Source organism: Vicia villosa, linkage group LG3 (assembly GCF_029867415.1).
Source record: "Vicia villosa cultivar HV-30 ecotype Madison, WI linkage group LG3, Vvil1.0, whole genome shotgun sequence".
NCBI lineage: Eukaryota > Viridiplantae > Streptophyta > Magnoliopsida > Fabales > Fabaceae > Vicia > Vicia villosa.
This window is the reverse complement of record NC_081182.1, coordinates 46,723,894-46,741,459: the sequence shown is the minus strand read 5'-3', so window position 1 is coordinate 46,741,459 and position 17,566 is coordinate 46,723,894. Positions and strand designations below refer to the sequence as shown.

At 33.1% G+C, this 17,566-nt stretch overlaps 2 protein-coding genes and 1 non-coding gene across 3 annotated transcripts; all 3 read right to left on the bottom strand.

Moving 5' to 3' along the window:
• Positions 1 to 2,727: 2,727 nt before the first annotated feature.
• On the bottom strand, positions 2,728 to 7,772 carry LOC131661281 (acyl-CoA-binding domain-containing protein 1). Its single transcript, XM_058930756.1, has 6 exons — positions 6,970 to 7,772; positions 6,223 to 6,328; positions 5,996 to 6,099; positions 4,504 to 4,595; positions 3,309 to 3,406; positions 2,728 to 3,094 (listed from the first exon to the last, which is right to left on the bottom strand). Exons 1-6 carry the CDS (start codon positions 7,464 to 7,466, stop codon positions 2,918 to 2,920), a joined length of 1,074 nt encoding a protein of 357 aa, XP_058786739.1. The 5' UTR covers positions 7,467 to 7,772; the 3' UTR covers positions 2,728 to 2,917.
• Positions 7,773 to 12,464: 4,692 nt separating this feature from the next.
• TRNAG-CCC (transfer RNA glycine (anticodon CCC)) lies at positions 12,465 to 12,535 on the bottom strand. Its single transcript has one exon. It is a non-coding gene; the product is annotated as a tRNA-Gly (tRNA).
• Positions 12,536 to 12,649: 114 nt separating this feature from the next.
• On the bottom strand, positions 12,650 to 14,945 carry LOC131655621 (thylakoid lumenal 17.4 kDa protein, chloroplastic). The gene is made up of 4 exons (XM_058925457.1): positions 14,774 to 14,945; positions 14,545 to 14,684; positions 13,283 to 13,529; positions 12,650 to 13,122 (listed from the first exon to the last, which is right to left on the bottom strand). The coding sequence occupies exons 1-4, from the start codon at positions 14,886 to 14,888 to the stop codon at positions 12,899 to 12,901; spliced, it is 726 nt and encodes a 241-aa protein (XP_058781440.1). The 5' UTR covers positions 14,889 to 14,945; the 3' UTR covers positions 12,650 to 12,898.
• Positions 14,946 to 17,566: the final 2,621 nt, after the last annotated feature.

Sequence of the window (17,566 nt, the reverse complement as noted above, 5' to 3'; positions counted from 1 at the left end):
GAACATCTGAAACAACCCAGTTGGAAAATGCATATTTGAAAGAAAAAAAGCTTTGTCTATTTCAAAGGCATAAGTGCTTCTGTAACTGTTCTAGCTCATTCAAACTCAACCAAACTCAACATGATCATATAAACAGAGTCTCCAAACACGAACACTAACTTATTTGAGCTATGTAATGCATTAAAACTAATCTATTTGACTAATACATAAATCAAAAATCAAAATAAGGTAAATAAGAAAATTACTCAAAAATGTGTTGGTAAGGGATTAAAGTGCTCTGATGTTGAATGCAGTAGGTAGGAAGAGTTTGGAATAATAAGAAACAAGTAAATGTAGCTTCAAAACTTGATCTTGAGTGGAAACTTGGAATAGGTATATTGAGGTAGAGAGAAAGTGTATTCTCTAAAAATGAAGAATGAGAAAAGGGAAGGGTTTTGACACGAACTTTAAATATGCCCATTTAATTCAGAGATGCATCTCCGAACTATTTTTTTATTTAAAAAAATGATGTTCCGAGTTGTGCATATCCAAATTTTATTGAGGAAAAAAATAATTTTTGGTGTGTTCACAGATGCATCTCCAAAAAAAGGGGCATTTTGAAAATTTCTCGTAGGGAATATATAAGAGTAGAATGAGAAATTATTTAAATTTATCATTTTATTTAAGAATGTGTAGTTTAAGCTTTTTTTCCTATTGTATTTACTTGTGAAATTTAATGAGAAAGTTGTGTAGTCATGTCTTTTTAATGAGAATGTGTATATTTTAGTTGGATAGATAATTATGCTTATGTTACCTTTATTATATATAGTCGATCTCATGCTCAAATAAAAGGAGAGAGTTGTGTTAGACAATCGATAGTCAATATAAAATTTTGTTAAATTTTTATAACATGGATCAAGCACAAAATAATGTGAACGCTAGATCGTTTCTCGTAAGTAATGTGTTGTATGACTCGAGTACATTGTCAAAAAAGTAAGGATCATTACATCGTCGCCTGGATACAATGAAAAATAAGCAAGGATTCTCACATTTTTGTGAACGAGTGTTGATATAGAAGTTAGTTCATGAAATTAGAATTTATTTTGAATCATAAAATATATGCACACTTACTAGAAAAATCTATGGAATATTGGACACTATGGTTAGGAAGAAGATCAATTGTATGTCTACAAAAAATTAAGTAGATGGATGAAAAAGCGAAAGATTAAGACAACTCTGAATTTAAACTTTGAATGTACTTACGAAATACATCCAAAAGCTAACAATAAAGTGCATACTTTTTACAGATAATATAGTCCTACTTGAAAAGTCGAATGGGAATTTAAATGAGGTTGAACACTTAAAGACCAACTTTAGAAACACATAATTTACGTCTAAGCAGAAATAAGACAGAATAAATAAAATTACAAAAGAAGTATTTCTAACTTAGAGGTGAAAATTAAATATTATATCATCCCTCAAGTCACACATTTTAAATATCTTGAGTTTGTAATACAAACTAATGAAATAGAAAGGAATGTAAGTCATCAAATTCAAATTGGATGATTGAAATGGAAAAGCGCCTCATAAATTTTAAGTGACACAAAGGTGCCGCTAAAACTGAAGAATTTTTTTATCAAACTACGGTAAAATCTACGATGTCATACTTGAATAGTTAAGAATACGATGTCATACTTGGATAGTTAAGAATCAACATGGAAATAAAATAAGCGGAACAGAGATGAAGATATTATATTGAATAGTTGGATATGTAGTATGACTAAACAAAATAAAATTAGAAATGAAAATACTATATTATTTGGATAGCAACTATAATAGTTAATTGATTTAAACATGCAGGAAAAAAAAACTCATAAATATTAATGTTGTAGTAAAGAGAATATGGATCCGTTTGTTTTGGATTTTTTTAAAAATAATTTTTACAGTGTTACATAATTTTGTGTAAACAGTTTTATCAAATAAAAATTTTATTTGAATAATTTTTAAAATGTGATTTTAGATATTTCATCTATTTATGAGAAAAAAAATTGGATATCAAAATTTCAAAAAATCACTTAATTATTTCAAATAGATTTTCATAAAAATCATTTTTGAATTACAACTTTTTAAAAAAGTAACGATTTTAACTAAGTGTTGATCTTCAATAATGTATATTTATGTTATAGGATGTCAAAATTAGTGTTTCATTTAAAAAAACGAATATAAAAAAACTTGTAATATTTTAAAAAACAATTTTCAAAAATCTATTTTCAAAAATACAAAAAAAAATATTTTTTAAAGCTGAAACAAACAGGCCTTAAGTCAAATAAAGAGAAGTCAAACAATAAAAAAAAAATAAAGACTATAAAAAAAAGTTATTGAAAAAAAAATAGATTAAAATATGATCCTAAATATATCATTGGAACAAAAATTAATTCAAGTAGTTGCCCCGCTTAGTTGAGATAAGGTATGATTGTTTGTTGGTACGGTTTGGCGGGGTAGATGGATCGCATTTATTTACTACAAGATTTATAGATAGACACAAATGTTAATATGACCCACTAAATTAAAAAGTATATGTTATTAATAAATCTTATTAATTCATCATTTTTACCCATCTCTAATAAATGAAAAGCAAATAGAACAAATTTAGATTGATTCCATTTTTACCCTTAACTTAGCATGATAACCTCTCGTTAAAACTACCTCCACTACTTGCCCTTTGGAAATCAATTGTAGTAACAGCAAAAGTGCAAAACATAATATACTTCATTTAACCATTACCTAAGCGATGGCATAGGCGTAAACTACGGTGAAAAGGGTGTACACACCAAGAGTAAGGGCAAAAAAAATTGAGTTATATGGACACATACATCCTGAATGGATTTGGGCAAGGATGTACTAGTCAAAAGCAGTAAGTAACATACAAAGCAAACAATCATTTTGCTTCTCCCTCATGCTGCATAAACGGCCACTTGGAACTACAGATGTCACGCGAAGAACTGCCATCGTTGTCTTTTGAATTGATGTCTGCGCTATGTTTCACTAAATATTCAGCTATGGCTTCTCTCTCGCATGTTACTGCATAGTGCAGTGGAGTTTGTCCATCATTATCCTTCAAAATAGAAATCATAAAATCAGATAGCAGCAAATCTGAGTTTGACATAGTGTCAATAGTTAAAATATGCAGAAAATCATATCCAACTTATCAAGTGAGGAATAATCAAAATCCAATTATGGTTCCATCCTGTTTTCATACTAACGAGTTACAGTGAAGCCAATAGAAGATAAGAAAAAGCTAGTGAAGGGCTGCATAAGTACATGAATACCTTGGCATTTACATCGGCATTCCTACCGAGCAGTAGCTCTGTCACGTCAAGGTGGCCACGATCCACAGCCCAGTGTAATGGTGTCCGGCCTTCACTGTCTGAGTACATTTGACAAGATGCATGTTGTTAAAGAAAAGGAAAAGCAATAATGATATTTTAAAGAAAATAATTATTTGATAAACCTATGTAACATGAGACAGAAAAATCAATCACAATAAGAATGCACAGGATATTTATAGGACTTCAACGGTCATCAAGAAAGAAACACTTTTAACTACAATCCAAATTTTAAGATATCTACATGCAAAAAATGATAAAGAACTTCCAATTTCCAAATTAGAAGAGAGATCTCCGACTACAAGATTCATTATCTCACGGCACGTTAGCAATTCAACTTTTCACTATAAAGTTAACTTCAATCATAAATTTAACTTATAAATATTTTCTAACAAAATCAACCATTTGATTTCGTTGAAGACGTGAAATATTTGGTCTGATTAGCTACTTACTATAAATCAAAATTTTCCATTTTTAAAAGATAGTGAATCAGGGGTGTGCTCCTCCCTAAGTACAAAGGTGCACGAGAGATCAAGTGGGAGTGAAAAGCTAAAATGGAAAGTTGATGCGTAGCAAAACAGATTCTTCACTTCAGCTAATTTTTTATAAGGTAGATAAATGAAAGGAAAAGGACTTTGACTATAACTTAAAATCTTTGATGGATCAATCCGTCAAAGTGCCTTGGTGGACCACAAGACTTATTGTCATTTTTTCGTTCTCTTTTTGGTGCATGTCATGAGCCGGATTAGAGGTGTTTTGCGTTAATATATTTATATATTCTTGGCTGTTTAAATAAAATGCCAATTCAATTATCAATCAACTTTCTATCTTTAAATAGGCATTTAAGCCAGTTAATGAGGCTTTTTGAGAAAGACATGGCACCTAACATAGTTGTTAAACAATACTAAGACACTGGAGCATGCATATGCTTGTGTTAGGGTTTGTCATGCAATGCCACTAAAACTCCAGTTTATGATGTCATACTGAAGTCGGTGATGTACTGAATAAAAGCTGTTAATGAGGGACTTTTTCTATTTTAAAGCCAAAAGACAGAATATTAAAAAAAAACTATTGGCAACCTGCAGCACACGGGAGAATAATGTACACACTAGGAAAAGAAAATATCTAAATAACTCACCCTTCAAATTCACTGAAACGCCATTTTCAACACACTTGAGTAGGTTAGTCACATCTCCCTCTCTAGCAAATCCGTGAATGGCATCCATTTTCCTGTATAGGAAGACAATGAACATAAATATCTACCAATATTTTATTTTCCCAAGAAACTGTAGCCTTTTGAAGAAGAATCATACGTATGGGTGAAGATTCATGGTTAGTGTTAAAAAAAAGGCAATGCAAAAGGAGGACAAAAGACACGGCAACGAAATAGATTAATGAGAGTATGTGTATTAGTTTCCTCAAGCATTTTTGGCATCTCCAAAGTGATCTCTTGGTTCAAAGGGTAAAATAATAAAGTCTGACCAAAGTTGATATTTTAACATATCCATAATTTGTTATGCATGTAAACTTAGTATAATGTTCTCATCAACAATTTAGAACGTCCTACTTTACCCACTAACATGAAAAACTTGGAAACTTAAGAGTTGACAATACAAGAAACGAATACAAACACTAAGATGAAAATTAGTCACACAACTACATAAAAAAAATATTGAATCAATCAAATTAAAAAAGGTTGTCTTAATCCATGGAACCAGAAAACAATACTATCCTTGCTTTGTTAAAATAAGGATTTGATTTGTAATGTTTAAAATCGACAAGGCCTGTCATCACTTTGCGTGTATCCCAAGCCTAGGATATAACAAGACAAAATCAGAGGAAACAACTAAATCTGAGTCAAGGTAAAAAACTGAAAACAACACTTTTAGTTGAAGAAAAGATAACGAAGCAGCAAACATGAACCAAGTTGTCTCACGAAAAGCAGCAAAATGTGTGTTCATGTTACTCTAATACAGTCTTCTTTTTTTTAAATAGTAATAAATTATAGATGATAAAAGTATAATATATAACGACCCAAAATAAGAGAGAAACTACAGAGGCTCACATCAGAGCCTTCAGAGTAAATATTGCGAGTAAAGACAAGATTAAAGAAGGGGGAGATTAGCCTCTGTAAATGGAGCGAGAATTAGTCTCACTCCAGAGATTCATAGACCTTCTAAGTACCAAAAAAAGGGCAGAGGAGCCTTTGTACATGGAGCGAGAATCTGCTCCAGATAGATTCGTAAACCTTTTTAAGTACCACAAGAGGTTAAAGAATCAAACTATTAGCATTACCACTTCAAAACATCCCTCCATTCTAATTACTAGAAAAACATTGAGAAAACACCAAGGCAATTGCATCTAATTCATAACAAATTAGTAACTCGTGGCCATCTACAGTAGATATTCTAATTACTGGTAAAACATAGAGAAAACATCCAGGCAATTACATTTAATTCATAACAAATTAGTATCTCACGACCATCTACAGTAGATATTCTAATCACGGGAAAAACATTGAGAAAACATCAAGGCAATTACATTTAATAGCAAATTGGTAATGTGTAGCCATCTTCTACCGTAGATATATGCACAAAAACAGATATAGTTTGAGTTTTACAAAATCTTACGAGTCAGTGCTGCATTCTTCTTCATAAACAAAAGAGCTGAATACTGGTCCCATTGGTCCCCGAGCGTCTGAACTAGGGCCCCCACTATCGCCAGTTCTGCTTCTCTGTTACAGACACAACAAGGATTAGGACCAATGTAAGTAGTAAACATACTACTTTCATTTCAAATCTAATGAAAAAACCGTGATTCATCGATTTAGAACACAAGAACCAGTTCATTAGCTCACCAAAGGTGCACCATCAAGCCAAGTAGGATATAGCTCGGACACAATGTCAATGTACTTCTGCATTGCATCTTCAGGTGGCATAGCACCCAATTTCTGCCACGCTTGCCTACAAAGGGTTGGAGAGATATTAGCATCTAACCAAAACAGTTAACAAAATAATAATTCGTTCTATAGGGTGCAGCAAGATGACAATCAGGGTTTTAAAAAACGGTCCGCAGCCGCGAAAACGGCCGCGACAAAACAGTTTTGGCAGATGCCGATACCGATACCGGTATCACCGTTTTCTATATTAAAGAATAAATTATGGATAATTCACACCGCGACGACCACAATCAGTGTCGCGACACTTGTACCGACCGAAATCGCAAAAACATGTATGTTAACGGTTTTTAAAACTCAAATGACAATATTTGACCAGAAAGGAAAAAATGGATACATCAAATTGCCAGTAACAGTGGATCCCAAATTGAAGTTAATAACATAATTACATCTAAAATAAGCTCAAAAACAGTGGATCCCACATTTGAGTTTGGTATTTGAACATAGCCAGAAAAAAACATTGTTACTAAAACTCATAAACCAGCACAAACAAAAGATTCCAAATATATGTTATCAATACTTTCCTTAAGTTGTGTCGCTTACTGTTAAAACTTTTCATTTGTTTTGTCGTCTACAAGATTCACACTCACACAGAACAGTTTCAGAGAAAGCAAGTGCTACAAGAATATAAGAAAGAAGAATCCATACCATTTGGAACGAGCCGTCATTTTGAGGGGAGAAGGCTGAGGCGTGCTACACGGACCTTCGGTTGCAATTTTATACAGTCCATAAAGCTGAAGCTGAATATCATTAGAAACCTTCTGAGATAACCGATCGGCAGCGGCGGCGGCAACAAAAGCAGTAGCGGCGCTGAAAGCTTCATCCAATTCAGTACTCTCGACACCTTCCCAATCGTCATCATCATAGTCATCATCGCCACCGTCAACGCTTTCGTTTCTGACGCTACCTTGTTCGGCCATAACCGACTCACGTTCAGCTTCGATACGGTGTCCCGTATCGGAAACGATGTCGTCGTGTTTGGAAGCATCATCAGCGGTGGTGGTAGGGTTGGTGTTGCGGGTGATTGTTAGGTTTTCGTTGTTGAATGAAACGACGATGGATATGAGCTTAGCGAGGAAGTAAGAGAAAATGAGACCGAGGAAAATGGATTGAAGAAGAGATTGCCAATCATGCCACTCACCCATGGTTGTGAAACCCTAGAAAAATATTAGGATTGAGAAATTAGTTAGGTTTTAAGGAAATTGTGTGAGTAAAACCCTGTTTGTGTTGTTAATTGGAGAGTTGAAGACTAAAGGGTTGGAAAGAAGAGAAGATTGTGAATGGAAATTTCGATCAAGGTGAGGGAAGAAGTGATGCAAGACAGAATTGGTGTGGTGTTGGCGCCTGAGGTAGTTATCTGGTGTGGGTTCTAGAGAAACGCCATCAACACGTGGAAGGATGGGTTCATTGATTTACGAGATTTATTGTTGATCAGCGGTGATGTCACGGAAAGTTTGTTTCGGTTCATCATTTATTATTCTTCAAATATCCACCAACTTATAGTATATCCGTCCCAATTATCTGCATTTCTAAAAATTATAACGTAAAAAAATCAATATTTAAACAATAATTTTAAAAAAAAAACAAAAAAAACTTATACTAGAATATATGATAATTTATTAATAATAATATATGGGTTTAATGGATATGCACTGACAGTGTAAAACAGTTTTACACTGTCATCCAATAGAAAACAAAAAATTTGTCATGTCATTAAAATTTTTTAAAGATAAAAGTGTGATGAAATTGGATACATGATTGTGATTGGTTGACAGTGTAAAACTATTTTACACTGTCAGTGTATCACCCCTTTTCTCATAATATATTTTTAATAATGAATTAACATACATTTTATATAATATAAATTTAAGGGTATGTTAACTTGTTTCTTGCTTTAAAAAAAAAAAAGGTATGTTGTTAACCTTGTGCCCTTGAAATACATATTAAAAAAACCTTAAAAAAAATAATAATAAAACCATTAATTAGAAAGACAATAAACCTATAAATATTTAAATATATATTATAAAAATATAAAAGGTATACATTTAAAAATATCTCGAGCCCTAGAGATGGAGGATCATGAAAAATATTATTGGCCTATTATTTCATCTTCTTCTTCGTTTATTTTCATCATGGACCAATAATTCTAAATTATCTTTTCAAAACATACGTAGTTATAGTGACGACTAGCAACGTGGTCACAAAACCCCCTTCTGATAACAAAATGTTTACATACGCTTTGAATAATGTATGTAACATTATGTTGAGTCGGCTTTTGGCTCCATGTGTCGAGGGTGGGTCGCATCATAATCTCTATTACTGAGGAAGAATACCAACTTGCTCTTGAAGCCCGCAAAGATAACCTACATGGAAGAATCATTTGGCCAAAGGGTTTAACGCCATTAGCGGTTGTTAACTTGTGTGCCAAGCTAAATGATGTTTGGATCTCCATTGGAAAAAGGGGGTAACATCTTTAGGCAAAAGATTTTTGGAGTTTTCCTTCTCCAATTTGGAAGATATTATAAGAGTTAAGTTAGTTAACTCTTGGAATGTCAACACTGAAATCATAAAACTCCTCACTTGGATCCACAATGTTCGCACATTACGAAAATTTGGTCGGATGGATCGACCTGCTATGATGCCACTAATGTGACATCTTAAACATCGAAATTTATATATAAAGGATTACTCGGTAATTCAAGGTGTCACCATCGACAACCCTTCAATAAAACATCGACTTTTAGAAAATATGCAGCGAAAAAAGTAAATAACATACAACACCTGTCATCACACACTCGTCATATCTTAGGCTCATTACAGCGGAATAATGTGAACTTCAGTAATAAAACATAACAACTTCAACTTTAGTCTTATAGAGGCTTAACTTTCATAAAATGATTCAAATGGAGTTGTAACATCCAACTCATAGCAACTTCAAAACAATTCAACATAAACAATATTAAACTTCAATGAAACAAATTCCTTCAAACATAATAAAAACGTCCCATTCTCGATGTTATATAATCAAAGCACTAAAACACTAAGAAAGCAATAAACAAGTGAAAATAACTCCAAGAGCTATCTTTTACTTACAACAACAACTTCTAATCCTGGTTATTTGCAAGATGTCATTGGTGGACAACATTAAAGCAAATGAGGTGAGAATATACTTTCATAGTTTAGCATTGTAAACAAGCAAAGATAGAATATCACATAATAACAAGTACACACGACAATCATAACAATATCAACATAGCAAGTATTTTCATCCAAACAATACATCACCAAATGATCATTCACAAATGCAACGCTAATGCAATGTACTCAACAACTGAGTCATCATGAATGTGATGCCGATATGAACACTTTCGATTCATCTCGCTACTGATTCCCTCTTTGGAACCAGAGCACACCAAAATCGTTACCATCCATAGGTAACGCTTCACTGATTCCCACCGGAACCAGACACTCACTTTCGATCTCCACCATAGGACCGGAGCACATCAAAACTGAACAGAAGTTCGTACACCATGAATGCATGACTTAACAACATGCACTTAAACACATGGACATATGGCCCCTCTCTGACCGTGCATAACACCAATAATACCAGCAACATAATCATGATAGATAAACATATCGGCACATTTTATCACAACAAATATCACCATAATATTCATCATTTGCACCACACAACATAATTCATCATTTAAATCATGTTAAATTTAATTAAGCGCTACTAATAATCACTCATAGACACGAAACAATACCCAAGAGCATCTCAAATCATTACATGACAGCAAAAACTGGAATCAAGATTCAATTCCGTGCACCAGAGCTCCTTGTTGAAAATAAAATATAATAGTCTCAGTCGATTTGAATTTTGTTAAAATATAAAAAATAGAATCATTGAGAAATATACCTCTTCATCTCAGATATACGGAGTCACATGATCTCTAAAGTATATCAGTAATGAAATGTCCGTGGGTCCACCTAGAAAATGGTCTGCAAGTGGGGCCTCCTCCGCAATTAGGGTCTACTGTGCAGTTAGGGCATCTTCCTCATGGCATGTATAACTTTGGGATGGTGACTTTTGTGATAGTCGACTCCTAAAGGTTAACGCTTCCCTGTCGTGAGGCATAGGGATGGCTCTAGCCTGCTCATGCTAACAAACCCTCTCGCAGCGAGCAGACGCGGTTAGGATGGGGCGGCCGAGTCTCATCCTTTCATTTTTTTAGCCATTATCCTTGGAAAAAATCATAACAAACAATGTTAGTGTATGAGGAAGGAAAGAATTCAGAGATGTCTCTTCAAACACCAAAAAGAACACATTTCAGAGATACATTTCCTAAAAAAACTTTGTTTTTTTCATTGCCATGGCAGCAACATTTCTGCCATTTCTCCAACCATCCAAAACTCATCCAAATCATATAAACAGGTCCTACACATAATCTATTTCAAATGCTTATGTCATCTAATGCATTAAAACTAACATATTTAAATTAATATATTAATCAAAAATCAAAATAAGCTAAATGAGAAACTTACTCAAAAAATATGTTGGTGAAGTGTAAATTGTTGAATGCAGTTGTTAAAGAGAGTTGGGAATGACAAGATACAAGCAAAGGATGTGAAGTTGCTCAAAAATTTGAGATTGAGTGTGGACTGAAAATGGGTAGAGGAAGGGAGAGACAAAATGTTACGTTTTTGGAAATGAAGAAGGAGGAAAGAGGGAGATTATGACGCACGTTTAAATACGCTCACCTAGCTTGGAGATGCATCTTCGAAATACCTTTTTGAATTAAAATAAACAGTTCATTTGGAGATGTATCTGCAAACATACCCTATAATTCCTTTCACACATACATCTCTGAATTAACCTTTAGATAAAACGAATTCGGAGATATATCTCTGAAAATAGAAAGCATTTTAAAAATTTCGCACAAGACATGAGAAAAAGTATAAGGGTGCAATAAGAAATTGTCTAGGATGATTGATTTTTTAGGGCTTTGAGTTTTAAATTTGGGTTTTAGCTTTCAATTTCAATTGAGTTTGTTGAAGATCATGAAGGTTTCAATTTGAGTTTTAGAATTTTGTGTTTTTTTGGGATATTGAATTTGTTGAAGAGGATAAAAATGATTATTTTTTAATTTAATTTTGTTTTATTTAAAAAGAATATTTTATATTATTAATAAAATAAATAATAACATTAAATTACATGGATTTAAATAATTAAACAAAAAATTAGTAGATTTGAATAATAACATTAAGTTACATGGATTTGAATAATTAAACAAAAAAAATAAAGTTTAAGTGAATATTCAACAATATGTCTCACTTAACATATTTAAAGTTAAAAATTAATAGAAATGACCAATTTAACTAACAAAATAGTTTTTAAGAGATTAAAACATAATGTTTATTGGATAAGTAATCAAAGTCGATCTTAAAATAAGTTTAGGAACTTTGATACTAATTAAGCCAAATTTTCAAATTTGGATTTCATGAGTTTAGTTGAATTTGTGTTTTAAATTTTTTTTTTTTTTGAGTTTAATTGTTAGAAAAAATATGATTTAAAATTTTTAGGTTTATTTAATCTTTTTCTATATTTTGATATAAATGTGTTCAACGTGGATGATATAGATGAAGAAGCGGAAAAGGGAAGACAATAAAAAACAGTGAAAAATATTAGGTATTGCCGTATTGGTAATTCATTGTTAAATTTAATAGGCTTTTATTGTCCAAATTATTTGATATTGTTAATAAGATCAAATAAATAAAAAAAATTAAACTTTTTATAGTGGACATTCAATAATACTGTTTTATTTTAAATATTTAAAGTTAAAAGTTAAACTAACTTGACTAAAGGAATTTTATTTAAAAGACTAAACATTAAAGTTTATTAATTAAAGAAACAAAGTGAAACTATGAATTAAGCTAATGGACTAAAAGTCTTCTTTCATTTTAGTATTAACACGATTTAGATGTGATTAATTAAGTTTATTTGATAATAATTGTATACAATCAGATGTTATGAGTTGGGTTAACCAAGTATATTTTAAATCATTAACCATATAATTTTTTCAGAGTTTGTTTAAAACCACTTCTATATAATGAAAAATCTTTAAAAAATTAAAAATTGATGCGCATCCAGGGAATCGAACCCTGGTCAGTACCGTGGGAGGGTACTATGATACCACTACACCAGATGCGCCTTGTTGATGCTGGATCAAACTTTTCAGAAAATAAATATAGAATTCACATTCCACTCCAGGGCTTGTGACAGAAATTGAAATATTAACAGATTTGAAAGAACCGTGAAGACATGTTAAAAACAAGTGCAAGTAATTACTCATACCATTAGTAATGTTTTCAATTTATAAGTTACTGCATTTCAAATGAAATAATACATTACAAAGAAAAAGAAAACAATTGGATTTACTTTTGGATGTAATGTAGCAGCAAACATGTACTATTTCTCCTCACCAATTTACTCTCCTATATCATGGATTCATGTTATAGCAGCTTACAAGAAAGAAAGAAAAAAAAAGACATGAATGAAAACATTTCTTAATCATCATCGACATCCTAGCTCGGCTCTTCCTTCCTCGCCGATACTCGTATTTCTGCATATCTTCTGGAGATCAATGTAACCAATGATAGTATCCTCAAAAACAGCACCTTCTAGTTTAGCTTCGTCAAAGGTCGACCCCGACAAAACCGTGTTCCTAAATACAGCTCCTTGGAGATCAGCTTTCCCGAAATTAACTCGGTCCAATACTGCGTTTGAGAAGTCCACACCTGTAAAAGATCATAATCGAGTCAGGAACATCTCTAAGCCGAGCAAAAGTTGCGGAAAATGAACAATATCAAAGCTTAGTAGATGTTCCATGTGTTTGGTCATCTATGAAAGCTAAAAAAAGCATTTTAGTGGATTCTGTGCTAGTAAAAATGTTGCTACCTTTGAAGCTGCCCCCGACAGCATAAGCTTTCGACATTATAACTTCTGTCATGTCAGCGCCATCGAACTTGGCATCAGACATTAGTGCTGCAGACAGTGTCTTCCCCTTTAGGTTGGATTTTTCATTTGTAAAGTCACATTTTCGAAGATCTAATGGTTTGTCATACACACCATTTGCCTGACCAATTGTGTTGCCAACAAATGCCCGCTCGCAGCGATTGGGCTCAGTTGACAACGGGGGCAACCTCTGCAAGAAAAGTGTGAATCACATTTGGGCTTTCATAAAATTTAACTTAAAATAACATTTATAGCTGACATGATGCATCACTGAAACTGAATAAATTGCACATTTCATCTACTCAAACCACAAGATTTCCTTCCTATAGATGGTAAGTTAAGTTGTTAACCAAGAAAAATTCTCTCAATCAACTCTGATACCGGATGCATTGATACTTGACATTATGTTAACAGGAGAGAATCAAAATATACATCGACAAAGATACGATCTGATCTCTTCCAACCTTAGTGGATAATTTTGAGAGTGAAATCTGTTTCTTATTTCCTTGCTAAAAAAGACACCAATAAGTTCAGCACTATCATGCAAATGTAAGTTATTTGGTACAGATTCGGAAAGCAGCCAAATCAAGAGGTCTCATTGAATTTGTGTTTGAAAAGCATTCATCTGTTAAGTTTTCTTGTTCAGTATGGACACTAAGACAAAAGGATTTTAAAAAAATAAGTTAACAACTTTTGTGTGACATATTTGAGTTTATCTAGCACTTGTGAAATTGTTTGTTGTTCTTGGCCACTCACAAGGTCCAAGACAAAAGGCCAAGAGGCAAAACCAAGAAAACGAACTCGATGAACACGCGTTTTCCCATTCTTGCCTAGGGAAGATAACGCCGCCCTGAGGTCTCATCCACCGTCCATATCAATCTGACGGTTGACCACACTGCACGCCACACTCCTCGCAGGACGGTTTTAACTGCTCCCAGAGAAAGTCCGTCTAGGTATTCTAATTCATTCTCACTCAGATTACTTCTCACTCTCTCAGTGACTTGGGCATTGAAGTGTTAACCTTGCAGGTAAGCCCTCTCCACCTGAGGCACAATTCCACGCATTACCTGATTACCTCACCATTTTACTGATCATCTCTAGTTCGGAACCCAACATTTGTAAAAGCTAATGAAACATCTTATGATAAGTCCATAGACTATTTTAGTTAGTTATGAGTGCTAGTAACATTAAAGTTAAATTTGAACCTGAGTAGCAGCAATAACGGGAAATGAAGCAGAAGTAACAGTGTAAGCTGCAAGAATACCACAAGCAACGCCCTTGATTGTATTAAAACTAAATAACCTTGCTTTATTTTCAGATCCATCTAAGTCACCTTCTCTTACAACTACAACAGAACAAACAAATTTCAGTATCATAGCTGGATTTTAGATAACAAGAAAACAAGAGAAAGAGTTGAAAGAGAGTCAGACATACCAGAGCAAGTAATTCTGAAAGGTGGAGCTGAAGTGGCGAAGGATGGGCGTTTGGTTGAGCAGTTGCGTGTGGACAACAAACCGGTTCGTGGGAGTGGAATTGAAATGTTTGCCATTTTTTTGCTTTGCTTCTAATTTTGGAAAATTCAGAATTTAGACCACTCCACACCTTTGGTTATCTGCGGATAAATATGTTACCTGTCATCATACGTGGCACTGTGATAATGTGTCTGTTTATCTATCTAATATACAAAATTAAAATGGTTTTTTCTAGGTTGCTATTGAAAAATCATGGGTAAATTTCAAGCCTCTCCTTGTCAATAAAACAATTTTAATTTAAAAACTACTACTAATATATATAAAATAATTGTTCATCATTCACTTTAAAGGAATTTAAATTTTTTAATTAAAAAACAAAAATTACATACAATAAATACAAAATATACAAGAGTATGTAAGCCATAAATAAATAAAAATTTAAGATTATAAAAATTATAACATTGTAAATTCAAAACTGTAAATACATCAATAATTATAAATTAATATAATTATTTTTTATGTGTCATCATATTTTAAAAAAAAAGAATGACACATAATCTCCACCATTTCTTTACCACCGTTTTTTTTGAATCTTCATAGTGTGTTTCACGTGTCTCAAATTCGGATGTATGTTCTAATCCGTCTCATGTGATTCAAATGGATGATGTGCAAGTAAGAGATAACTTGACTGTAGAGGCGTCATCATTACAAATTGATGATCAATAAGTGAAACACTTGAGAGGTAAATGGATCATTTTGGTAAAGGTAGTGGGGGAGGACCTGCGGGAGGAAGCGTAACGTGAGAGCTAGAGAGTCGAATGAGTGAGTCTTATCTAAGCTGTTTCCTTCAAGTAATTTTCGAGAACAAAAATTATTTAAGCAAGAGAGTTGTAATGTCTTGAATTTTCAATTAATTATTTAATTGAATTTTTAATTGCTTTTATTTATTTTTTAGTGTTGGGGAATTTATATAATTTATTTGATAATTGTGAAATTTATTGGGGTTTATTAGATTTATTTAATTTAAATGATAGAATTATACGGAATAGTGAGATGAGGGGTGAAATTAGAGTTTTAGTAAAAAGTGGTGGGGTAAGGAGAAAGAACTCTAGATTTGAGGGAGAGTTTGAAATTAATAAAATACCTATTAAGTTATTTAAATAGAAAAGGTGAGGGGAGTGGAGAGTTTTTTATCTGATATGTGAAAAGTTGGAAAAAGGGAGAAAGAGGCAAGAAACCTAAAAAGAGCTATAGGAGGGAGAAGACATAACCAAAGCTTGGATTCTTTGCTGGAAAATTAAGGTAATGGGGGATTACTATAATATTGGTATCAAATGCATGAAGGGTAGAAAGGGATCCTCAACCTCATCTAGGGTTTTCCCATCTTTTTCCCCATTGTTGATGTATGATGTGTTTGCGGAAGATTTATGTGAAACTTAGTTCATGTGATGTGATAATTATGATTTTGTGTACTGATTTTAAATTTTGATTTTAATATTCCTTAGTATGTACGAGTTGATGGGGTTGTAGTTCATGTTTTAGGGTTTTGGTATTATGAACATGGTCAATTAATGAGAAATGTTGATTTTTAATGTTAAAAGTGAGGGATTTCATATGTTTTCATGTACATTGATGTATGACATGTTTTGAGATTGTTAGAGGTCAAAATTTAAGGTTTGGGGTCTAATGCAGGGTTGGAAAACAAGAGAGATCATACAAAATTGCGAAAATATTTTTTGGGGTTTCTGGGCACTACTATGAGTCGTAGCAGTCATCTGGTTTTTTTACCATAGGCATTCCTAAGAGTTTTTTTTGCCTGGGGAGTGTTATGGGTCGTATCAGCTGCTACGGGCGGTCGTAGCAACTCCCTGGATTTTGTATAAAGCGCATTGTTTTCGTGCATAACTTGAGTTCTATGACTTTGTTTGAGGTGCGGTTCAAAGCGTTAGGTAGCTGACACGTGATACTACTTTATAATAATGAGTTAGAGGTTAAATGTATACATGAAAATATGAAGAGCATGTTTACTTGTGATACGTTGTATAATTATATAAGCATGAATTGAGGATTGTTATGCGTTGACGAAGAGCGTGACAAATTATTATGATAAAATATTATGATGAGTTAACTAATATTTTAATTGTGTGTAAAATTATAGGATGGGTTGTAATGATATGTTTTTTATGTTGAGATGTATAGTTCGGAGTGAGAACTACTCTGATAGCCTTATGTGTTGTTGTATATGATTCGAAGTGGAACTAGTGGTGTCGTTACACCTGTATGTTTTTGTTATATGTCATGTATCATGCGTGTCATGTTGAGAAGTGACGATTTGCTAGTTCAGACGAGGGGCCCAGTGATGAGTTTGGGGTTGGAGAGGGACCGAGTTCGAAGAGGAACCACCGAGAGTGGATGAAAATTAGTCACACAACTCTAATATCCACAAAATGGTACCACATGCAGTGAGTCAAAATTTTAGTCCCATTGGCAACGTAAAAGCATTGTGAGTTATTTGGTGGATGTGAATTAATTGAGTGTTTGTTGATTGTCTAAATATACTACCCTTGCTATGTTTTGCACTGTCGATATATTTAAGCGTATTCTCAACCCTCTTTTATTTTGTTTGTGGTGTTCTATATGTTGTGGTACAAATACTCAGGAGGAGCAATAGCTGTTGTGAGTTAGAATATGGTATTGAGGCTTTTCTTCGTCTTATTTATCATTTTCTGTTATTTAGTTTGATTGCTCTGATCTG

Bases quoted from the DNA above. Each gene is read 5' to 3' on its own strand.
- LOC131661281 (XM_058930756.1), bottom strand. From the start codon at position 7,466: ATGGGTGAGTGGCATGATTGGCAATCTCTTCTTCAATCCATTTTCCTC. The intron at 6,100-6,222 runs GTGAGCTAATGA...TGTCTGTAACAG, and splicing joins GGCTTGATGGTGCACCTTTG to AGAAGCAGAACTGGCGATAG. The intron at 4,596-5,995 runs GTAAGATTTTGT...CTTCCTATACAG, and splicing joins GAAGAATGCAGCACTGACTC to GAAAATGGATGCCATTCACG.
- LOC131655621 (XM_058925457.1), bottom strand. From the start codon at position 14,888: ATGGCAAACATTTCAATTCCACTCCCACGAACCGGTTTGTTGTCCACA. The intron at 13,530-14,544 runs GTTCAAATTTAA...CTTTTCTTGCAG, and splicing joins CCGTTATTGCTGCTACTCAG to AGGTTGCCCCCGTTGTCAAC. The intron at 13,123-13,282 runs GTAGCAACATTT...GATCTTTTACAG, and splicing joins TGTCGGGGGCAGCTTCAAAG to GTGTGGACTTCTCAAACGCA.